Source organism: Neovison vison, chromosome 6, assembly GCF_020171115.1.
Source record: "Neovison vison isolate M4711 chromosome 6, ASM_NN_V1, whole genome shotgun sequence".
Classification (NCBI taxonomy): domain Eukaryota; kingdom Metazoa; phylum Chordata; class Mammalia; order Carnivora; family Mustelidae; genus Neogale; species Neogale vison.
The window spans coordinates 121,910,280-121,936,391 of record NC_058096.1 but is presented as its reverse complement, the minus strand read 5'-3'; the positions used below and the strand labels follow the sequence as shown (position 1 = coordinate 121,936,391).

Genomic DNA, 26,112 nt, shown 5'->3' with positions numbered 1-26,112 from the left:
GCCTATGTGAGAGGGAAGTCCAGCAAGGGGGTGATGGTGACGAGCAGGAGGAGAGCAGTCCAGGGGGCTCAGTTCTGACAGCACAACAGCCTGCAGTGATGGCAGAATACTTCTCTGGACAAAGGATCAGGGGCAGGATAAAGGACTCTGGAGCCCTGACCTGATTGTGGGTAAGGCAGAGTCATCCAAACAGCTTCCTGGAACTACTCCCATTCCTGCCTCATGCCCAAGACACACACAGAAACCAGAACAGGGAGTTTGCGAAATCACCCCACAAAATAAGCTGGCAGTTTGGGGTAGAAAATATTTAAAAAAGGATATGGTGGTGTGCAAACTCTGCTGTCAGTTGTGTCAACACATGACAAAGAGTTTCCACATTCTTACTTCTGCAAGCACTCCCATACTTCTGCAGGACTTCTGCAATCAAACACCAGGAGCCCAGCACTCTCTGCCTCGGGCCATTAACCTGTACTAACCCCTCAGAGCACGAAGGGATGGCAGCAGCAGCCTGGAATGCTTCCAGGATTTCGCCAATGCTTCTTCAAGTAATAATCAGTGCTGTACTTCCATCTGCCTCACTAACAGAATAAAAACATATATGTAGGTCAGGAGGAAATAAAGTTCTATACACAATCTACGCTTCCATATTCATATACAACAAGCCGGGCACTGTTTAAAAGTGAACGAGGGAGTGTGGAAGAAGTTTGTAAGTAGGAAAACAGTGACAAAGCTGCTCATCCGTGTGAGCCAAACATTACACTTCACCTGGGCAAATCTTTTAGCTTGAATGGATAAAATACTTAAGACTCACAGTGACTACTTTTGAGAGAAGATGACAGTGAAAGAATAAGGTACCAGAGAAGTTCTAATTTGTGATCTTTTCTCAAGAATAAATTACTACCATGATTAAAAGGAATGCATTGACTTACCTGGAAAATATCTGCCTTGTCGTCAAATAGGCTGACAAAATATTTGTAGTCGGCATAAGCCCAGAATTTGGAATGATCATAATCTCTAAATGGTCCAGACATAGTAGGTTGGCCACAGTTCCAGGTCAGGAACTCTTCAAGTGTAGCTTCCACATAATTACATGTCGTTTCAAACTGTGGAACTGCAATGGAGAAGAACCCAATTTTAAATGTACACTGAACACAATTTCCAAATACTATTGTTTTTTTAAAATGAAGATAATTTCAACCAAAAAGATGTTCACTATCATTTAACATAAATTAAAAATTAATTTTGTGCTTGCTATATAATTAGAACCATCTACAACACTCACAATACAAAATGATTTAACATAAAGGTAAAAAACAAGGTTTTAACTTGACAATTAAACAGTACCCTTAGTATATCCTGATTCAGTAATCCAGCAGTATATTTAACTTTTTAAAAAGATTTTATTTATTCATTTGACAGAGAGAGAGAGAGAGAGACAGAGAGAACAAGTATGGAGAGGGACAGAGGGAGGGGGGAAGCAGACTCTCCGCTGAACAGAGCAAGACATGGGACTCCATCCCAGGACCCTGAGATCATGACCTGAGCTGAAGGCAGATGCTTAATTGTCTGAGCCACCCAGGTGCCCCAGTGGTATACTTTAGATTATTAATTTTCCAAGACATTTTCAGAGGTCTGTGAGATCTAAACTGTTTTCACAATCATACTTTCATGTTTTTCATTCTCATTCTCCTATGAGTGTACAGTGGAGTTTACCAGAAGCTACATGACATTAGTTGATGTCACTGCTGTGACTGCTAGTAGAATACGTATTTATGTACTTGTATTTTAATGATGTCTCAGTTTTAATTTACAATATGGTAAGCATCGCTAGATAGACTCCACACTGACAAAAGCTCATTGGGAAACTCAATAATTTTTTTTAAAGGTATAGCATTTATTGCATTTCCAAATACTACAGAAAATATGGAAAGCTGCATAAAGTTATATGTCATCCCTGTGCAGGGGCCATGCTAGTCTTCTCTGTACTGGGAACTCAATAATTTTTTTTCCAATTTATTTATTTTCAGAAAAACATTATTCATTATTTTTTCTTTTTTTTTCCAATTTATTTATTTTCATAAAAACAGTATTCATTATTTTTTCACCACACCCAGTGCTCCATGCAAGCCGTGCCCTCTATAATACCCACCACCTGGTACCCCAACCTCCCACCCCCCCACCACTTCAAACCCCTCAGACTGTTTTTCAGAGTCCATAGTCTCTCATGGTTCACCTCCCCTTCCAATTTACCCAAATTCCCTACTCCTCTCTAACGCCCCTTGTTAGAGAGGAGTAGGGAATTTGGGTAAATTGGAACTCAATAATTTTTAAGTGCAAAAGGATCCTGAGATTAAAATTTTGAGAGCTACTTCTTCAGATTAAGAAGGAAAAAAAGCAAAGACCTCTTTTGAAAATTTTCTGACTTTATATTGCACACATACCATAAAGCTCCTCAGAATCATTAAGTGGCCAATGGCAACTTAAAGTCTGTTCATTTTTTAAAAAGATTTTATTTACTTATTTATTTGACAGAGAGAGAGAGAGACAGCGAGAGAGGGAACACAACCAAGGGGAGTGGGAGAGGGAGAAGCAGGCTTCCTGCTGAGCAAGGACCATGATGCAGGGCTCGATCCCAGGGTCCAGGGACCACGACCTGAGCCGAAGGCAGACACATAATGACTGAGCCACCCAGGCGCCCCTAAAGTCTGTTCATTTATTCATTAACTCATTTATTTCAGAATTGTTTATAAAGTACTTAACTGGTAACTAGCACTGTGCTCAGGCTTGTAGGAACATAAAAGAGAGATGTAAGACTCTAGGATTGAGAACATATTTAGACAAAGATAAAGCTTTAGCTAGAATAATGGGAAATTTGAGGCATTACTTAATTAAATGCAAAATTTTGTACCACAGACACATAGGAAAGGCAAAGACCCAAAGAAGAGGGTTGATCAGGAAAGCTTAGAGAGAAGACTACTGTCTATCCAGAATGGTTCGTTACTATGGGTATGACTCATTTATATAAGAATTATTCTTCCAATAGTGATAAAATGAATGATTTTGGTAAAAAGCAGAATATTTTCTTTTCTTTTTTTTTTTTAAAGATTTTATTTATTTATTTGACAGACAGAGGTCACAGGTAGGCAGAGAGGCAGGCAGAGAGAGAGGGGAGGAAGCAGGCTCCCTGCCGAGCAGAGAGCCCGATGCGGGGCTCGATCCCAAGACCCTGGGACCATGACCTGAGCCGAAGGCAGAGGCTTTAACCCACTGAGCCACCCAGATGCCCCAAAAGCAGAATATTTTCAATGCACACTCACTGGGAGGTTAATATTCAAGAATTCTGATTATGATCAGCATGAAATCCTTTTAAGAGATATAGATGTTCTGCATGTAAATCAGTTAGCACAATACCTGATACACAGCAGATGCTCAATAACAATTAGGCACTAATTCTAATCCTTACATTAACTTTAAAAGTTAGTTGAGTTAGTAGCAAGAGGAGAAAGGTATTCAAACTCTTCTTTCAACAGCTTCTATCTTTTCCCTCCATTTCTGCCTGAACTGCCTAGGATTATCTTGACCATCTTTCCCCCTACTCCTCTCTTTTTCCTGTAACTCAAAATGGCAGAGAAGTAACAGAGGGGAGGGTGTATGCCAGAGAGTCATCCTAACTCATCTACTTCATCAACTTGTCATCTGACTTTGAGAAGCAGGAAGATTTTATAGGAGTACATTTATCTAAAAGATAAAAATCTGCAATATTTAAAAAACGATTTAAATTTGACAATTTTTGAGAAGCACTCAGAACAGTGCCTGCCACTCAATAACCCATCTATCTATCTATATATCCATATATATGTTCTTAATATTATCAACATCATCGTTAAGAATTTACCCCACCAACAGGGGCACCTGGGTGGTTCAGTTGGTTCAATGTCTGCCTTCGGCTCAGGACATGATCCTGGGACCCAAGGATCGAGCCCTGCGTTGGGCTCCCTGCTCAGCAGGCAGCCTCCTTCTCCCTCTGCCTTTGCCTCTCCCCTCCACTTGGACCCTCTCTCTGAAATAAATAAAATCTTAGGGAAAAAAAAAAAAGAATTTACCCCAAAAATACAGGAATACACAGGTTTTTTTTGTTTTTTGTTTTTTGTTTTTTTTTAACAAACAAAAACCCATGTGGCAAGAAAGCTGCATGGTTCTGGGAAACAGGAGTCATTTTATAGTCATTTCAGTAAGCTCCAATGGAAGCCTGAAGTCATTACACTGTCTTAAGAGTTTTCTCTTCATAAAATTCAATCCAACTGATCGAACTGAATACTAAAGCCATTACTTGAGACATTTGTCCCTGGGGGGTACAGTAGTAGGCCAGTTTTCACAGGCATGTCTGCATTGCAGCCTTATCAGGAGACTTTGTATTCTGTCACAGCAAGTTCTGTACTTTAAAAAAATGAAAATCTAAAAGGGCAAAAATTACATGTGAGAACTTTAACTGTCAGGAGAAAATTACAATGAATGGAATGAATGGAAATGACAGACTTCTTTACATTTACATAGTGATTTCAAAATAGAATCTTAAATTTTTCCTTCCTGGAAGTAGCAGCACTAAAGGTACTGTTTTCATTCTGTTATCATGACAATTTCTTTCTGGGTAGTGCAGTTATTCTTAGTTTATTTCTTGCAATGCAATTATTCCTTTCTAACTTTATTATTATTGTTCTTTCATTTAACATTGAAGTAGCCTAGACAGCTACAATTTTTATCCCACTTACTGTCAAAGTGTTAGGTAAGAAGAAGCTCAACCGAGCTCAGGATTTGGAAGTAATATATAAGTTGAGTTTGCTTCTAACTCTCATAAAAGGGAGTCCTAAGATGGGTTTTCCAGAGTAGGGAAACAAATATTTCTCCATTTTGTTAGACTTCATCATTTTATTTTATTTTTATTTTTTAAAGATTTTATTTATTTATTTATTTGACAGAGAGAGAGAGTACAAACAGGGGGAGTAGCAGGCAGAGGGAGAAGCAGGCTCTCTGCTGAGCAGGGAGCCCGATGTGGGACTCTATCCCAGGGCCCGGGAACATGACCTGAACCAAAGGCAACCGCTAAACCAACTGAGCCACCCAGGTAACCCTAGACTTCATCATTTTACAAGCAAGAAACACTGCATGGAAGGCAGGTGTACTTTTGACCATCCTTGCACCTCCATCTACAAATGCTTTGGGTTATGTCTACCACTATTTTTCCCAAATTACTGCCATGTCACTGGGCCCATATGATCCAAATGAATCTGATCCAGAATCATCTCAAAGAAATGTGAGATGTTGTTATCTGCTTCTAAAAATAAACTAAGAGATACATATAACTCAAACAGTATAATTACTAATACTATTATCTCAAGCATTCTAGAAAAAATCAAGCCAAGATATAAAAAAAAATAAGAAATACATTCAATAGGAAGGAAACAAGGTTATAACTAATTTTAAGATCAGATGCCTGTCTTCCTAGAAAACCCACAAGAATAAACTAAAAAATTATATATACTCATAAATAGTGGGATAAAAAATAAACATACAAAAAATGGCTTTTAAAAATCTAGTCATCACAACTAGTTAGAAAAATATAATAGGTAAAAATATTTTCCTTTATACCAGCTATAAAAAGTTTATATTTATAATTAATATTTTAAGAAATCTGAAATATGAAAACCCCAAATATTTTCATTGAGAGATGAAATGGACTTTCTAGGTGATAATGACAGGTTCTAGCATAGGCAGATAACAGTATTATCACAAGGTAGATTCTTTCTGAATTAACTTACAGCACTTATTGAATTTTCACTTAAAATCGCAACAGGATTTGTTTAATATGAGTACATTATTTAACTCTAAAATTCATCTAGAGGAATAAAATTCGATAACATTCAAGAAAATACTGAGAAAGAAGGGTAATTAGGGAGGATAAGTCGTTCTTTCAAATATTAAAATACGTATCAGTTGCTAAAATAGTATTTAAATAACGTTTTACTGGCTTCCAAACTGATAGCTCAATACATGGTCGAAAAACAGATGTTGAAATCCGTAAGAATATAGTAATATAATAAAGACGATTTCAAACTCAGTAGGGGAAAAAAAAGAATTGTTCAGTATATGGAACTGAAATGAAAGGTATTATTATTTCCAACTTAACCTAAAAAAGTCAGTGAATACCATAAAACAAAATAAACATGGAAAGGATAAAGAGTAAATGTAAAGGGGAAATCAAGCTATTAGGAGAAAATATTAGAATAGAAAGGATTCCTAAGTAAACAAAATAAAAATAAAATGTTAATGAGAATGGACTATATATAGATACCAGTCCTTTTTTATTTTCCCCCAAAGGATGAATCTCAGTTTGGGGAAAGGAGTGGCAAAACAGGCACCCTCACATGTTTTGACAGGGGAGTACATATAAACCACATTTCTGCGAAGCACTTTGCCATATGCACCAAAGGCCTTTCATTCTTTTATTCCACAAATACCTGAGTGTCCATCTGGTGCTCAGCCCATGGTGAGGGCTGACCCTGACCCTCACGAAGGTGGCCTTCTTGGGGGGAGGAGAGACTTGAAAGAGTTAATTACTTACAGACTAACCACGTGATTCTAAGCTAAGTGCTCCTGGGAAATACAAGGTGCTGGGAAACAACTGAGTGGCTGCCCCTGATTTGGGAGGCAGAGGTGCTGTGTGATCAGGAGAGACTTCCAGGAAATGACATTTGAGGTAAGATCTGAAGGAGGAAGAGGAGTTAACTAGGGAAAGCTGCAGTAAGGGGAAAAGGGAAAGGAGAAAAGAATGGCTGGACTCTATATGCAAAGGCCTTGAACAAAGGAGAAGCAAACTTCTGGAAATATAAAAGCTGAAAAAAAAATGCTTGTTTGGACCGAGTTCAGGGAGAGGGATTAAGCTGATGAAGCAAAGAGAGACTTCTACACCACACAAAAATTTTGGCCTTTAGCGTAAGGGTTAAGCCACCTAAGGGTTTTAAGCAGAAAAACAGGATGAGACTTGTTTTTTTAAAAAACTGTCTCTGGTTTCAATACGAAAATGGGCTGGAAGGGGGGCAGAGGGACCAGGGATGAGACCACTGCAGCTATGTTGGTGAGAGAGAGCAGGGCAACCCTGCCTAAAGGATGGCCATGTGGCATGAGAGAAGCAGGTGGATGTGCTACATACTTAGGGTTAAGTCACAGGGTCACCAGACACTACTTGGAGGGGCTATCAGATGCCTCAGAGGTTTCTGGGTAAGAAGGTTCATGCATAGTACTGCTACTCATGATAACATTCATACCCTTTAACCCAGTCATTCTTCTTCTAGGAATCTATCCCTGGGAAATAATCAGAAACCTGAACAAGATTTGTTTTCAATGATGCTCACTACAGACTTATTTATAAATTTGAAGTTTCTAAGCAATCTAAATAATCAAAACAGGAAAAAAATCCAAATTCATTATGATACTAGCATACAACAGAGTATTAGCCATTTAAAAATCACATTTAACATGAAGAGAAACTGCTCAGGACATGTGAAGGGAATAAAAAAGCAGGCTGTGAAAATTAATATAACTTTATTTTTTAAATACAAAAAGCCTGTGTAACTAGTGTATTTTTAAAATACAAAAAAGCCTGTGTAACTGGTGGTCTTCTCTTGGTAATAGGAGAAAGTGTTTTTAAATTTATTTGGCTCTTCCCATTTTTTTAACGTTCTCTGCAATGAGGAAATCATACTTTTATTTCTTAATTATTGCTATTTCTAAATAATATTTGTTAAGCATTTACAATGTGCTAGGCACTGTCCTACATGTTTTATGCATACAAACACACTTAATCTTGAAAACATTTCTAAGATACAGAGAAGTAAAGTAACTTGCCCAAAGTCACATGGTACGCCAAAATATGAACCCAGGCAAGCTGATTCAGGAGTTAGTACTCTTATACAACCACCCTCTACTGCTTGTGGAAGTACTGCATTTATACTGAAAGAAATAAATTTATTTATTTATTTTTTTTAACTTTTTTTTTTTTAGAATTTTATTTTTTATTATTGTTATTTAAATTCAATTATCAAGATATAATACATAATTAGCTTTTTTCCCCAATTTATTTATTTTCAGAAAAACAGTATTCATTATTTTTTCACCACACCCAGTGCTCCATGCAAGCCGTGCCCTCTATAATACCCACCACCTGGTACCCCAACCTCCCACCCCCCCGCCACTTCAAACCCCTCAGATTGTTTTTCAGAGTCCATAGTGTCTCATGGTTCACCTCCCCTTCCAATTTACCCAAATTCCCTACTCCTCTCTAACACCCCTTGTCCTCCATGCTATTTGTTATGCTCCACAAATAAGTGAAACCATATGATAATTGACTCTCTCTGCTTGACTTATTTCACTCAGCATAATCTCTTCCAGTCCCGTCCATATTGCTAAAAAAGTTGGGTATTCATCCTTTCTGGGTATTTACCCCAAAGACACAGATGTCGTGAAAAGAAGGGCCATCTGTGCTGGCGAGGATGCGGAGAAAGGGGAACCCTCCTACACTGTTGGTGGGAATGCAAGCTGGTGCAACCACTCTGGAAAACAGCATGGAGGTTCCTCAAAATGTTGAAAATAGAACTACCCTATGACCCAGCAATTGCACTACTGGGAATTTACCCTAAAGATACAAACGTAGTGATCCAAAGGGGCACGTGCACCCGAATGTTTATAGCAGCAATGTCCACAATAGCCAAACTATGGAAAGAACCTAGATGTCCATCAACAGATGAATGGATCAAGAAGATGTGGTATATATACACAATGGAATACTATGCAGCCATCAAAAGAAACGAAATCTTGCCATTTGCGACAACATGGATGGAACTAGAGCGTATCATGCTTAGCGAAACAAGTCAAGCGGAGAAAGACAACTATCATATGATCTCCCTGATATGAGGAAGTGGTGATGCAACATGGGGGCTTAAGTGGGTAGGAGAAGAATCCATGAAACAAGATGGGATAGGGAGGGAGACAAACCATAAGTGACTCTTAATCTCACGAAACAAACTGTGGGTTGCTGGGGGGAGGGGGGTTGGGAGAAGGGGAGTGGGGTTATGGACATTGGGGAGGGTATGTGCTTTTGGGTAAATTGGAAGGGGAGATGAACCATGAGAGACTATGGACTCTGAAAAACAATCTGAGGGGTTTGAAGTGGCGGGGGGGTGGGAGGTTGGGGTACCAGGTGGTGGGTATTATAGAGGGCACAGCTTGCATGGAGCACTGGGTGTAGTGAAAAAATAATGAATACTGTTTTTATGAAAATAAATAAATTGGGAAAAAAAAAAGATTTACAAAAAAAAAAAATAAATAAAAAAAATAAATAAATGGCAAGATGCTTAATAGCACCCAAAGAATACAAGAACACTAATTCAAAGGGATACATGCATCCCTATGTTTATAGAAGCATTATTTACAACAGCCAAGACATGGAAGCAGCCCAAGTGTCCATCATTTAATAAGTGGATAAAGAAGATATGGTATACATACACAATGGAATATTCTTCATCCATAACAAAGAATGAAATTTTGCTATTTGCAACAACATGGATGGAGCTAGAGTGTATTATGCCAAGTGAAATAAGTCAGACAAAGAAAGACAAATACCAAATGATTTCATTCATATGTGGAATTTAAGAAACAAATGAGCAGAGGTGAAAAGAGAGAGGGAGGGAGACAAGCAAGAAACAGACTCTTAATTGGAGAATAATTTGATGGGTACCAGAAGGGAGGTGGGTGAGGGATGCATTAAATAAGTGATAGGGATTAAGAAGTGAACTTGTGATGATGACTGGGTTATGTGTGGAACTACTAAATCATTATATTGTACACCAGAACCTAATATAACACTGTAAGTTAACTAACTAAATTAAAATTAAAACTTTAAAAAAAAAAAAAAAGAAGGGCCATCTGTACCCCAATGTTTATAGCAGCAATGGCCACAGTCGCCAAACTATGGAAAGAACCAAGATACCCTTCAACGGATGAATGGATAAGGAAGATGTGGTCCATATACACTATGGAGTATTATGCCTCCATCAGAAAGAAATAAATTTAAAAAGAACAATTAAGACACCCACAAAATAGAAGAAAATATTTAAAAGTCCTAAGTCTAATAAGCATCTAATATCCAGAATATATACAGTCTCCTACTTACAGTGGTTCAACATAACACTTTCTCGACTTTATGATGGAGTGCAAGTGATACATATTCCGTAGGAACCATTCTTCAAATTTTGAATTTTGACCATTTCCCTGGCTAGTGATATATACTGATACTCTCTGATGATGCTGGATTGTGGCAACAAGCAACAGTTAGCTCCCAGCCAGACCATTAGAAGGATAAACCTACAACAATTCTGTACCCATATCATCATTCTGTTTTTCACTTTTACTACCATATTCAATAAATTACGTGAGTCATCCAATACTTTATCATAAAAAAAGGCTTTGTGTTAGAGATGATTTTGCTCAGCTGTAAGCTGGTAAGTGTTCAGAGCACATGTAAGGTAGGCTGGCCAAGCTATAATGTTTGGTAAACTAGATGTATCCTTTTATTTTAGATTTTATTTATTTATTAGAGAGAGAGAGAGAGCTTGAGCGGGGGTTGGAGGGGGGCAGAGGGAAAGGAGACTCCCTGCTGAGCAGGGAGCCCAACGTGGGGCTCCATCCCAGGACGCTGTAATCATGACCTGAGTCCAAGGAAGACGTTTAACCAACTAAGCCACCCATGTGTCCAGTTAGGTGTATTAAATGCAGTTTTAGTTTGAGATATTTTCAACTTATGATGGGTTTATAGGGACATCATTAGTAGAGAAAGACCTGTAAAGATCTCTTTTAAACTACATAACAATGACTCTTAGAACACTACATCAAAAACTAATGATGTATTGTATGGTGACTAACATAACATAATAAAAAAATAACAGCAACAACAACAACAAAAAACCCAAAACACTCCACAACAGCAAGACCAAACCTACCCTCCCCCACAAACCAAAAAACACCTCAATTAGAAAACGGGCAGGGCACCTGGGTGCCTCAGTTGGTTAAGTCTCTACCTTCGGCTCAGGTCATGATCCCAGCATCCTGGGATCATATCTGGTATGGGGCTCCCTGCTCAGCAGGGAGCCTGCTTTTCTCTCTTTTCCTCCCCCTCCACTTATGTGCTTGTGCTCTCTCTGCTCTCTCTCTCTTTCTCACAAAAATAAATAAATAGAATCTTAGAAAATGGACAAAGAAGTTGAATAGACCTTTTTCAAAAAAGATCCAGGGACGCCTGGGTGGCTCAGTTGGTTGGACGACTGCCTTCGGCTCAGGGCGTGATCCTGGAGTCCCGGGATCGAGTCCCGCATCAGGCTCCCAGCTCCATGGGGAGTCTGCTTCGCTCTCTGACCTTCTCCTCGCTCGTGCTCTCTCTCACTGTCTCTCTCTCTCAAATAAATAAATAAAATCTTTAAAAAAAAAAAAAAGATCCAAATGGTCAATCAATGCATGAAAAGATACTCAACATTATTAGTCATTAGGGAAATGCATATAAAAACCATAATGAGATAACACTTCACACTCCACCAGGACGGCTGGAATAAAAAATAGGGTAAATATTGACAAAGATGTGGGGTGCCTGGGTGGCTCAGAGGGTTAAGCCTCTGCCTTCAGCTTGGGTCATGGTCTCAGGGTCCTGGGATCGAGCCCCGCATCGGGCTCTCTGCTCAGCAGGGAGCCTGCTTTCCTTCCTCTCTCTCTGCCTGCCTCTTTGCCTATTTGTGATCTCTCTCTGTCAAATAAATAAATTTAAAAAAAATATTGACAAAGATGTAGAGAAATTAAAACCCTCATACAGTGGGATAGGAACATAAAATGGTTCAGCTGCTTTGGAAAATGTTTTGGCAGTTCCTCAAAATGTGAAACACAGAGTTACCATATGACTCAGCAATTCCCTTTCTAGGTATAGACTCAAAAGCAATGAAAACATATACCCACTAAAAACTTGTACATAAATGTTCATAGTAGCATTATTCATAATAGCCAAAAAGTGGAAACAACCCAAATGTCCATCAACGGATACACGGATAAACAAAATGTGGTATATATGTATAAGGGAATCTATTCAGCAAAAAAAAGAAAAAGAAATGAAATATGGACATACGCTACAACCTCAATGAATCTTGAAAACATGCTACCAGAAAGAAGCTAGACACAAAAGGCTATGTATTGAATTATTCCATTTACTTATTGATACCATCTATTTAATGAATAAATGATATATAATGATATGATATATAAATGATACCATTTATTTACTGAAATGTCCCAAATAGGCAAATCCATAAAAACAGCAGACTAGTGGTTGCCAGGGGCTGGGGTAAAGTAGAATGGGAAGTGACCTGACTGCTTAAAGAGTACTCGGCTTCCTTAGGAAATGATAAAAATGTCTGGAATTAGATAGTAATGATGGTTGAACAACATCGCGCATATGTTAAAACCACTGAACTGTATACTTTAAAATGATAAATTTAATGTTATGTGAACTGTATCTAAGTTTTTTTTAAAAATCAGTAAAAACAGAGCTGTTGCTCACAACTGCAGAGACCTTTCACTGTGTCTTTAATGCTTAAGTATTAGCTTGAATGTGTCAAATCACTGTGCCTCATCTACAAAATAGGCTTATAATAGTATCATTCAAAGAGGGTTTGAAGAAGATTAAGAGAATTAATATGTATAAAGCACTCAGAAGAGTGCCTAACACAAAACCTCTCAGTAACTGTTAGCAATTAAGGGTCGTGTTGTATTTGGAGTCTAACCAGGTGTGTGAAAAAAATTACAGTTCCTCTTTAACTCCAAATTGTCTAATAACCTCAGAGGATGGGAGATTTATTTGACTAAAAGTAAGAAAGAAAAAGCACAAGCTAAACTTATACGTGCTTGCTCATCTAGCACTTAATTTTAAAGTACAGTAAACATTTTGGTCTGTGATTAGAATGAGATGCTAGAGAGTGCTAGGTATTAAGCCTCTTCTACCTGCCCTGAGTATAAGGGGGTTCTAGACACCAAAAACCACGTAACTCCTGAAAAATGTACAAGAAGGTCAACATGAGAAAAAGTTTAGAGAACCTAGTAGGGAAATGGGGTAATTTTCTAGTTCCTTCTGAGTTATTAATAGATACTCATAGAGCCACTTCACAGCAATGCTTCAAACATTATGAAATTCTAGACTACCAAACTCTAGACACCAAATTAAAAATAGAAGTTAAACACATTCTAAAGCTAGACAATGGTTATAGACCCCCTCAGATCAAAACAGCACTGTTTCTTTCTTTTAAATTAATTATATTTAGAGTTAACAGTAACTACATTATCTGACTACAAGGCAAAATATCAAAATGTTAAAAGTCTCCAGGGAAGAAGAAGAGGCTGGCAAAATCTAACTGCTTAAGACGATAAGAAAGAGCTTTACACATTTTCATATTTATGCAGTACCACAGAGGTCAGGCAGCTGATAGAGGAGAGAGATAAAATTACAACCAAGAGTAAACACTATAAATATAGTGCCTCAAGCCACAAACAAAAGGACACATTCTACATGAGTCAAAAGTAGAAGGGACCTAAACTTAGTGATCATCTTTCTCAGTCCCAGGGGAACACAGATAATAACACACTCACAAATATTAAGTATCTACCACATTCAGTGAACCATGATACCTGAATAAATACAACTTAAAGGTTATCAACAACTATAGAAGGTTATCAACTATAGGTTTAGTCTGAAAAAAAATCTTAACACAGACTGTCCTTCTAAAACTTCCAATCAAACTGTCCCATCTGCAGATGGTCAAAAACAGTATTAGAAACAAAGGGTTCTCTAGAGTTAAAGAAACTACTGCTAAGAACATAGGAATGTTACTGAAGACACATTATAATAATTACTTGTAGTCCTAACCTGTATCTGTTCTTTTCATTCCCATCCTGAATCGTATCTGCTTGCCAGGAAGGACTTCAGAAAGGTGTTTAACAGTCCAGTGCTGGGCTGGCCAATCGAAAGCCATGTTACAGAAGACTGCAGGTTGTTGTAAAGACATTAGAATTTCTTTTGCTTTCTCTGGTGTAAAAGGTTTGACACGTTCACCTAGGGAGAGAGAGAGAGAGAGAACTATAAAGTTATTTCATATAACACGAAGGAAAAATAGCCAATATCTTTTCTATTACAATAAATCTTTCTATGCAATGATACTACGTTTTACACTTCATTTACTACTATTTACATAAATATTTGACCTCAACAACCATAATGCTTAAGTGATTTTTCTCATATAACATTTTAAAGATTTTATTTATTTATTTGAGAGAGAGACAGTGAGAGAGAGCATGAGCGAGAAGGTCAGAGAGAGAAGCAGACTCCCCATGGAGCTGGGAGCCCGATGTGGGACTCGATCCCGGGACTCCAGGATCACGCCCTGAGCCGAAGGCAGTCGTCCAACCAACTGAGCCACCCAGGCGCCCCTCATATAACATTTTAAATGTTGGAAAATATTTACAAATTTCAACGTCAAAAAATTCTTTTAAAAAAAGCTTTCCAACTATATTTAAATATTAAAACACACAATTTTTTGAAAATTATATTTCCTAAATAGAGGGTTATATATGAAATACTGATGGGAACTACTCTAGAACTAGAGTTGCCGGAGTCAGGAATAATTCCACTTGCCATATCATGTGTTTACCCAAGAAGACTACTGAATTCATACATCAGTCAAAGGGGTAAAGGGGCGATTATTTTCATTTCAAGATTTTAAAAGGTAAAAGATGTACTAGGGTGGGTATCAGTGTTAATCCTTGACTTCAATTGCATTACAAACAGTATAAGAGATATGGGATATATACAAAAACTGTGATTGACTGATTATTTCAATAAATTTCACAGAATCATAGACTGTAAATCCTGGATAGGATGGTAATGATAAGTACGTGCTAAATAAAAGAACAGGTAAGTTTCTCCTTAAAGACATCTTAACATGAAAGTTTTTTGGGAAAGTCAAAAAATGCTTCATACTCTGAATCCAGATATATATGTATATCATCAGCAAATATTCATGATTCTCTAGATTTGATTCTCTAGAATAGTCAGCTAAACCTTCTAATTCATTATCTGTTTTATGATTACACTTAATTCAAAAAAATAAAAGCTCATAAATAATCCAAATTCTCCCATCCTCCAACTTTCTTCTAAACTTTTTGATAAAAGGAAGAGGGATGGGGAGGGTGCCATCAAGGAACTCGAGTAATTTGTACTTGTCTGAATGTAACGCTCGTTTTTTTGTTTGTTTTTTTTTTTTAATTTATTTGAAAGACAGAGATCACAAGTAGGCAAGAGAGGCAGGCAGAGAGAGAGGTAGGGAAACAGGCTCCCCGCTGAGCAGAGTACCCGATGCGGGGCTCGATCCCAGAACCCTGGGATCATGACCTGAGCTGAAAGCAGAGGCTTTAACCCACTGAGCCACCCAGGTGCCCCATAAGGCTTGTTTTTAAAGAAATGAAAATTTAAGTCAATTTAGCTCCTTTGCTCAAACAAGGGCAAACACTCAGAATCATTCCATAAACCCTTGAAGAAAGTAAGCAAGACATGTGAGGCCAGCCTGTCACTGTTTACACAGTCAGGGCTCCCAAGTGAGCAGACAAGGCGGGACACTCAGAGGGGAAAGGCAGTAGAAGAGCTGGGGGCTGTGTGGGGACTGTGTGCGGGCAGGGAGAGAGAAGGCACCCTTGGGTATCTCCAAGTAAACAAAGCCCCAAGCTCATCTTTAAGTGCTGAAGAGCCTATAAGGGAAACAGGACCAGGAACAAAACTTTCTATCTTTCCTTGAGATTCTTACTTTCCACTTGTTTGATAAATTCACATTAGGGGTATTGACCCATTCTCGCCTATAAATAGAAGTACAAGGTTACCTGGATCACGACCCACCAAATCTTCCTAGATTTGGAGTGCCCGGATTCTGTATACATGAAAAATGGACAAGCTGAGTTTTTTATTATATATCTTTAAAGTTTTGCTAGACTGTGAGAAGCTGCAATATATTCATGATAATCCTCTGTTGTTTGTGGCACATAAATTAGTACTATCCTTTGGCAAACAACTGTAAAAATGAAGCAGAAGTTTCAAACAACCACCCATTAACCTAGTAACTCATATTATAGGAATTTGTTTTTAACAAAGTAATCACCAGCTATATGCATATTCATATATATTATATATGTATACACATACACATAAAATATCTACTACCATAATATAAAACTGAAAATATAAACAACCTAATGTCTAAAAGTAGAAAAATATTTATTGAATATTACTAAATATTATGTAAATTTTTCCCATGGTACATTATATCCATTAGCAATAAAAATGAGGGCTATGCAGAAATGTGTAGAGATGTAGAAACTAGAATTGACTCAGAGAGCTACTGTACTAGCCCAGTAAGAAGTGTCAGAGTAAGGCCCTGAGCAACAAGGTGGGGGCAGTAAGGAGGACAGAGATGACAGAGATATAGAAATACTAAGAGAATAATATCAAGGACTATTACAACCAAAGACGTGGGGTGGGAGGTATATGCAGCCATAAAGGAGACTGAGGTTTCCAGATGTTGTGACTTGACATTTAAAAAAAAAAAGTAAGGAGCAGCAGCTCATTCTGGTGAGAAGATGAAGAGTTTGGTTTTCAACATCATCACCATAATAATACATTTCTTCATATGTTGCTTTACTATTTGCCCTGTACTTTTGTATACATTAAAACTGCTCATCTGATCCTCTAAGAAACCTAAAAAACAGAGGCAGAAAAGGCATTTTGTTTCCATTATCCAAAGGAACAATAGGAAGCTCAGATATTGAAGTCCAACACACCAGTGATGAACTCAACTACTAGGTCAGGTTCCCTGATTCTAAGTGCAGCGCTCTTTCCACTGTACCATCCTGCTTCCAGAGAATTCAAACTGGGGGACCTACACAAACACTGCAAATTCAGGGGAGAGTATAATATGAAAAGAGAAATTGGTTTTGGAAAGATGGAGAGCCGATTCATGGATAAGAAGTCCATGTGCACTGTCAGGGAGAGAGGAATGTTTTGCTTTGTGCCTCTGTGGGCAGTGGGTCGTGGGATAATACCTGTAGTACAGACTGCTAATTACCAACCCTAGCCCATACCCATTCTCTCCTTCTTACTAACAGAACTCTGCACAGAGGGTGTGGCTGATAATTACAATTCCTAGCCTCCTGTGCAGACAGAGTGGACAGAGATATATCCGCAAGTTGCCCAGTCAGCCTTTTTGGCCTTTGCCTTCTCTCCTACGTTTGTCTGGAAAACAGAGATAATGGCTAGTCACCTTCTAAGATCAAAGAAAGGCCCAGGGGATGCCTGGATGGCTCAGAGGGTAGAGCATTTAACCCTTGATCTTGGAGTCATTGAGTTCAAGCCCCACACTGTGCTTTAAAAAAAAAAAAAAAAAAGGCCCAGGAAATCACAAACCTCAGGTGAAAGAATGCAAAAATGTCCATCTTTGAGCCACTAAACTAGTATCAGCAAAATTCTACCTCCTAAAGACCTTCACATGGAAAATTAATTCTTAGAGTCAAGACTGGTACTAGTTCATAACTGCTTTACCACCTGGCATTCTGAGGCTATTGTTTTCAAGGACTACTATATTATCTCTATAAAATATCTGTGACTTACACTGAATGAATCATGGCTGGTCTGACCCTGCGGCACTCTTTCAGTTCTATAGTTGTAAGATATCCAAGCTTTGAAAACTTTGTTTCTAGAATTTTAAAGGGCAGAGAATAAGAGAAGCCCCAGTCCTTCTGGGGTAGGGATTCATTTATTCTGCTTATTTTAATCAGAGCCAATAGAACTGGCTTTGAATGTTCCCCCAAAGAATTCTCATACTTGGGGAAAATATATTTTGCCACCCTTCCATAAATAAATACATGGTCATTAGTAACACATGAGTAGTGTTTTGACACTACTTTTCAAATAGCTTCAAAGAAATATTTTTCCTCTAACATGATGCCTTTTAAAAATGTATTTAATGATCTGATTTAAAAATCCCAGACATCCCAGAAATTATTTAATAAGAGACCCTAAAAACTAAAATTTGCTGAGAAAGCACCTGGCCCAGCGATTGGGATATAGTAAATGCTCAAACATTTGCTAAATGAATAAAAAGTACTATAAAGTATATGCAGAAGGATGCTCACCATAAAAGAAATTAGCATATTTACAGAATCTCATACCTACCAGTGAAATAAAACAATCAGCTGGTTGTGAGATAAAAGTAATTTGGTTTCTGATAGCTTAATCAACAATGAACTGGGCCATTAAATTACCAAATTTAAGTGTTACAACTTTCTTTAAAGAAGAATGCAATCTACATTGTATTAATTAAATAGCCTAAGGAAGCACTCAGTCACTCCTAGCCAAGAATGTCTGCAAAGAGCTATAAAAATTCTGAAGCAACCTTGACAGCCTTTAAAGGATAAATGTATTTATTTAGTTCTAAACTTGCAGCAAGGAACAATTTCTAATGAAATGACTTAGAAACTGCTGGAAAAAAAAAAAGATTAGTGATCTAGGTGTTGCAAAATAGTCTTTTCTCTCTCTAAATGTAGCATGTTATTCACACAATTTATTACCAGCTTTGGTTTCAACTAATTCTTTGGAAATTGTGAAACATGATTAAAAGCAAACTGCCTTTTTCTCGGCAAATTTTTTCTTTAAGTAATGCAAGCTACAAGATAATCTGAAACCTAATTTCTCTGAATTTGTTCGCAATATGCCTTCTGTCAATTAATACCTGGCTTGGATTTGTATTTGAGATTTAGAATTCAAGATAATAATAAGGAAAACTTACTAAGTTTCCAGAATTCATTCCTAATACTGATAGAATACAACAATGATCCTGAAACTGAAAATAACTCATCTAGCATGTCAGGTATAATTTTAATAGAAATATTAATAAGTACAAAATTTCTATTAAATTTCACTAATTTTATTAAAATCTTATTTAAAAGTTTTTAGAAGGGGACAGAAGAGCAGGTCACATGGTAAGCTAAATTATTTCTAAATATATACATGTAAGCCTATGGTGGTTTCATCAATCTTAACAACTCTATATACACATAAAAGAAATTTTAAAAATTCTGGAATGGACAAACCGTAAGAGACTCTTAATGTCACAAAACAAACAGAGGGTGGCAGTGGTGGGGAGGGGGAAGGAGTGGGTGGTGGGGTTATGGACATTGGGGAATGTATGTGCTATGGTGAGTGCTGTGACGTGTGTAAACCTGGCGATTCACAGACCTGTACCCCTGGGGCTAATAATACATGATATGTTTATTTAAAATTTTAAAAATAAAAATAAATAAAAATAAAGCCAGTTAGAGCTGGAAAAAAAAAAACTTCTGGAATGATAGATATTAGGGTTAAAAATAATGAATATCTGGGCCATATCAGGAAAACACTGATGGAACTTTGCAAGTCCTACTTAACAAAATGACTATATTCATACTGAAGACTGAGTGGTAAAACTTACACCAATGATAATTTTCATTTTATACTCATTGTTTAAAAAAAAGTCAATAACCACTCTGAAAAACAATCTGAGGGGTTTGAAGTGGCGGGGGGGGTGGGAGGTTGGGGTACCAGGTGGTGGGTATTATAGAGGGCACGGCTTGCATGGAGCACTGGGTGTGGTGAAAAATAATGAATACTGTTTTTCTGAAAATAAATAAATTGGAAAAAAAAACTTAAAAAAAAAGTCAATAACCATCAAGAAAATTCCTCTGAAAGTTAATATAATGCTTAAATAAAACAATAATTAGTCATAAACCTTTTGAATTTGAAGGTCTGGGAGATGGTGTGACTGATGAAACCACAAACAGAAGTGTTGAGGCTGTTATGACATAATCTTTCCAATACCAACGCTTGAGCGATAGTGAACATCCAAGCCGGTTCAGGTTCGGAACAGGAGACAGTTACGTGCTAGACACTTCACATCCTCTTCTTCCCGTCTTCTTACATTTTTAACCCTTGCCCAGTCAAGCCAGAAAATTATCTTCTCCTCCTCAGTTTAATCTATTTATACCAGAACTCTATAAATAGTACTTACAGTACTTATAGTACTTAGTTCAAAAGAAATACTGGTCCTAAACTTAAAGTAAAGAAAAGTAATCTATATTTCAAGTCAAGTTAAAACTAGAAAGAATAGCGGTGTCTGGGGGGTTCAGTCGGTTGGTCGTCTGCCTCCAGTTCAGGTCACGATCCCTCAGTCCTGGGATCAAGCCCTGCATTGGGCTTCCTGCTTAGCAGGGAGTCTCCTTCTCCCTCTCCCCCTCACCCCTCTCGTTCTCTCTCTCTCTCTCTCTCTCACTCAAATAAAGTATTTACCAAAAAAATACAAGAAAGAATAGTGTCTCAAAGACTAAAGTTCTTTAAAATTAAGGCTCCAAAGTATCTTCAAAATTTCTACCAAAATGTTTCCATCTAGCTCTTCAGAATTCTACTAGGAAAATTTTCTGTATTTCAAAATAAAATGGCTATTTAATCTAACCATTCATCAAAAAAATTCAACAGCAGTCTTAAAAAGATATTTGCACACTCATATTCATAGCCACACATTTATAATAGCCCAAAATGGAAGCAAGCCAAATGTCCACTGACATCATACAATGGAATATCATTCAGCCTTAAAAAGGAAGGAAATCCTGTCATGTGCTACAACATGAATGAATCTTGACATTATGCTAAGTGAAAAAAGGCAGTCACATAAAGACATAATACTGTATTATTCCACTTGCACGATGTATCTAAAATAGTTGAATTCATAGAAACGAAGTAGGATGGCAGTTACCAGGGGATGAGGGTAGAGAGAAAAGAAGTGTTGTTTACTGAGTACAAAGTTTCAGATTTGCAAGATGAAAAAGTTCTGGAAATCTGTTTCACAACAATGTGAATATACTTAACACTACTGAGTGCTTTTTTTTTTAAAGATTTTATTTATTTATTTGACAGGGAGAAGATCACAAGTAGGCGAGTGGCAGGCAGAGAGATGGGGGGGAAGTAGGCTCCCTGCTGCACAGAGAGCCCGACCAGGGCTCCATCTCAGAGACCATGACCTGAGACCATGACCTGAGCCGAAGGCAGAGTTCCAACCCACTGAGCCACCCAGGTGTCCCAACTACTGAGTACTCTTGAAAATGGTTAAGACAATAAATTTTACATTACTTGGTTTTTACTGCAGTTAAAAAAAATTCAACATTATAGTTTTTCTGTTATTTGTCCTTATCAAATACAAAGTATTTATCTATACATGAATTAAATATACACTCTAACATGGAAATTGTTTATACAGGCTTTTGCTTTTCTTTAAACTCCCCTGCCTCCTTTTGCCATTTTTTTTAGTGGGGATAAAAAAATGACATATAGAGTATGGCTTCTCCAACTGAGGAGGAGTAAATCCAGTCATATAGAAATGTCAGCTCTTTACGAAACTCAAGTCCCTACAACTCGGGGATGAAATTTTTTCCCCTTAGGAATGTCAACCTTAAAACAGCCAGTTATATTACCACCAAAATGCACTTATTTGGGAGTAGCAGGGTAATTACAATTCAGGACAAGCACACTGACGTTAGGAGGGAATTGGGAAGTTTTAAACAAAAGTTCATTGGAAAAAAACAAGAGCTGGAAGTTGTGGCAGTTTCTCATCGGCTGCAAGGGGTGGTTAGTACGTTGTTGCTGGGGCAGGGAGGGAGCTTCCTTCTCTCTCTTTTTAAAAAAATTTTTTAAAATTTTTTATTTTTTATAAACATATAATATCTTTTTATCCCCAGGGGTACAGGTCTGTGAATCGCCAGGTTTACACACTTCACAGCACTCAACATAGCACATACCTTCCCCAGTGTCCATGACCCCACCCCCCTTCTCTTAAAAGTAGGAGATAAATTCCTACAAGAAAACTGTCTTCCCTTACCAAGTTACTTCTTATTGGCCTTCTTCATGCTGATGATAATGTTCACTCATTTCAAGAAAGACTAGAAGAAGAGTCACTAAGAGTGACTTCTTCTCTTCATAAAGACATAAACCTGGCTACAATTAAAACCAGAGCCCAAGATAAAGAAATATAACCTCAGTCTGAAAGGCAGAATCAGATTCAAAGAATTGCAATTTTTAATTTCACTGACAAGCTTCAAACAATGTGTGATCCTCTAACATCTCAAACTCAGAATTTAAGTTGATTCTTAACATTAAGTAGTTTCGTGTTTGTTGGTTTGATTTTTTAAGTTTTAGAGTAGTTCAAAGTTTATAACAAAAATGAGAAGGTAAAGATTTCCCCTTCCCACATATGCAAAGGCTCCCCCATTATCAATGTCATTCACCAGAATGAAACTTTTTTTTTTAACCAGGATAAACCTAAATTGACACATCATAATCACCCAAGTCCATTGTTTATCTTAGAGTTCAGTATTAATGTTGTACATTCTACGGATTTGGACCAAAATATAATGACATAGGTCCATCATTATATCATATAGAGTATTTTCATTGCCCTAAAAATTCTCTGGGCTCTAACTACTAATCAGGACCTGAGCCGAAATCAATAACCAGATGCTCAACTGACTGAGCCACCCCGGTGCCAAGGAAACAGAGCATCTTTATTAAATAATAAAATATAATGAACTCTAAGCTGTAATAGCAGTAACATGGTTTATTTTGCATTTTTAAGGTCCTGTTTTTTTCTTTTTTTTATAAGTACTTTTTAAAAAAGATCTTATTTATTTGAGAGAGAGAGAGAGAGGGAGTAAGAAAGCAGAGGGAGGAGCAGAGAGAGAAGGAGAGGTTGATTCCCTGCTGAGCAGAGAGCCCCTACAAAGGGCTCAATCCCAGACCCTGGGATCATGACCTAAGCCAAAGGCAGGCACTTAGCCAATAGAGCCACCCAGGTACCCCTAGGTCCACTTTATTTTCAAATAAGGATTCTAATATATTTAATTATCAATATGATCATGTTTTGCTTTTAATAACTTTCAAGCTGTTACTTCAAACAAAAAATACCACATTCTTGAAGGCAAGATAATTACTTTTCTATCCCCAGAGCTTAGCACAATGTTTGGCATAAAATGACGTTAAATAAATGTTTTCTGAATTCATACCTCATTTTTAGCAATATATACAAAATATTGAAGCTTTATTAAAACTAATCACTTGCTTTTGCTACTTCTGCATAATGTGCACTTGAGCAAAATCAGAAACCATCAAGACAAAGGAATCCATAATGGAACAAAGGTCCACAGTTTTATGCTCACCTCTACCAGTCCCTTTCTTACTTTCAGCACGTTAGTTATCACCGGTTGATTCCTAATCACCCTTGCCCCTACAGCAACCATTCTAAAGCTTCATCAGTCTCAAATCCCCAATACCTCTCTCCACTTCCTCACTCTTTGAGGTGGCCTTACTCTATTTTTCTTAGAAATCTAAAACCCATGATTTCCCTCTTCTTCACTTCATTTCTGGTTGAACCTGCTCTTGTTTAGTTTTTCAAAAGATACCATCTTCCTTCTTTTCACCTGCATTCTCTGCTACCAGTTCTACTCTAGTGGAACCAGTCTGTCTCCTCACCTTCCTCTGCGCCTTCTGGCCCTTATGTGACGCAGGCTTTTCTCCATTCACTTCTACTCCGAGCCTTGACGGCCAGAAATGGCTTCTTCCATTCATTTCCATGTTCAAACTATACCACACTTTCAAATTACTCCAGGAAGTACAGACCAATTCAATTTTCATTAGTTCTTTCTTCTCTCAGCCCTAAAGCACTGAAGGTGTGTAATATTTACTTTCCAATTAATTTCTTCCTGCTTGTGGTTATGTCTTATACTGTAACTCTTTATCTATATCTTCCCCCCCAAACTATATTGTAAACTGTATTTATAAGCTATTTTAAGGCAAGAGCTATCTGCTCACTGTGGGTTAAAGCCTCTGCCTTCGGCTTGGGTCATGGTCTTGGGGTTCTGGGATCGAGCCCTGCATCGGGCTCTCTGCTCAGCAGGGACCCCGCTTCCTCCTCTCTCTCTCTGCCTACTTGTGATCTGTCAAATAAATAAATAAATGAAACTCTTAAAAAAATTAACTTTCCTATGACTCCCACAATATTCATCATTATCCTGAATATACTGACCTTTTCACATCATGTATTTAATGTACGCACTTTTTTTTTTCTACCCTTTGTTCACATAAGCCTTATGTAATTTAAAGCAAAGCCTTCTCTTCTGGTAGGATTTTCTCTATTTAACTTACTTTGTAATGGTAATAAACAGTCACCCCAAACTGGTGATTCTGGGGAGGATGACAGCTTAAAATGTGATTGAAAGTTCCACAGATAGGATACTGAGAATCTAATAGAAAAATACGAAGTCACCTGCAAAAATGTATATGCATGATGAATTTTTCAGGGGAGCAAATCCACATTTTCATCAGATTTTTTTCCCTCCTTAGGACTTCAAGATTAAGAATCACTAGTTTCCTCGGGGGCACCTGGGTGGCTTCAGTCAGGTTAAGTGCCCAACTCTCGATTTTGGATTGGGTCGTGAGCTTGAGCCCTGCATGGGGCTCTGTGCTGGGCAAGGAGCCTGCTTAAGATTCTCTCTCTCCCCCTCTCCACCCCCCTCACCCATGCTTGTGTTCTCTTTTAAAAAAAAAAATTCACCAGTTTCTTCAAAAAGTTAAATACAGAATTATCTTACGACCTAGAAATTCCAATTTTAGATACATGCCCAAGAAAACTGAAAACATGCTAACACATAAATGTGGATATGAATATTCACAGCAGCATTATAGCCAAAAAGTACAAACAACTCAAATGCCATCAACTGATAAATAGATAAACAAATGTGGTATTACTATACCATGGGATAGCACTAGGCCATAAGAAGGATTGAAGTACTGATACATGCTAAAACACAGATGAACCTTGAAAAGTGTTATGCAGGGGAGCCTGGGTGGCTCAGTCATCAAGCATCTGCCTTCGGCTCAGGTCATGATTCCAGGGTCCTGGGACTGAGACCCACATCGGGCTTCCTGCTCAGGGGGGAGCCTGCTTCTCCCTCTCCCACTCCCACTGCTTGTGTTCCCTCCCTCACTGTGTCTCCCTCTGTTGGAAGGAAGGAAGGAAGAAAAGGAGGAAGGAAATATTATGCAGCTTGAAAGAAGCCAGACATAAAAAGCCCCATATCGTGATTCCATTTATGTGGAACATCCAGAGTAGGCAAATATCCACAGAGACAGAGAGTAGATTAGTGACTGCCAGAGGCTGGGGAGAGGGTCTAATTGGGAGTGACTACTCATAGATACCAGGTTTCTCAGTGTGATGAAAATGCTCTGGATTTATAGTGGTAATGGCTGCACAATTCTGTGAACATACTAAAAACCAATGAATTGTATTCGTTAAAAGGCTGAATTTATGGAAAGTGAATACTAAATCTAAAAAACCCTCCTCTTGCCCAACTGCATGCTTGATATCTTTTGCATCGTATTTCCCTACCTAAACTTTACGCATTCATATATTACTCTAAACCACCTCCTTTTTTTTAGGTTCCTAATTTACATGTAGTTTCTCAGAGTTCTTTCTAATTTTTTTTTCTCTCAGTTTCAATATCCATCGGTCACCAATGCCAGGCCTTTGTATTCATAATAAAAATGGTTGCCACTAATGAACATGTAATTCGTTCCAGACACTATGCTAGATGATCCACAATTATCTTTAACTCTCACAATCATCATACATTTTACAGAGGACAAAAAGCGAAGCTTAAAGAGTACCTGTTCTTTAGTCTTTCTCCCTCCCATCTATCCTCTACCCTTCAGGCAGTGATCCTCCTAAAATAAATCTGATCATATTACTCCCGTACCTAAAGCTCTTTGAAGGCCTCTTACTGTCATAAAGTGCAGACTCCTTAGCTTGGTATAAAGTGCCCTTCACGATCCCACTTCCCTCACCACTTCTAATG

General features: G+C 37.8%; 1 protein-coding gene and 1 pseudogene across 2 annotated transcripts in view; both read right to left on the bottom strand.

Annotated features, from left to right (window-relative positions):
* HSPBAP1 (HSPB1 associated protein 1) overlaps positions 1-26,112 on the bottom strand; it is a 62,803-nt gene that overhangs the window by 34,529 nt on the left and 2,162 nt on the right. For both annotated transcript variants that reach the window (XM_044252206.1, XM_044252207.1), the window contains exons 2-3: positions 14,009-14,194; positions 930-1,111 (exon numbers count right to left, since the gene is read on the bottom strand). In XM_044252206.1, coding sequence (XP_044108141.1) covers positions 930-1,111; positions 14,009-14,194 — 368 coding nt within the window. The remainder of the gene's footprint in view (positions 1-929; positions 1,112-14,008; positions 14,195-26,112) is intronic.
* Positions 1,918-2,032, bottom strand: LOC122911033 (annotated as a pseudogene).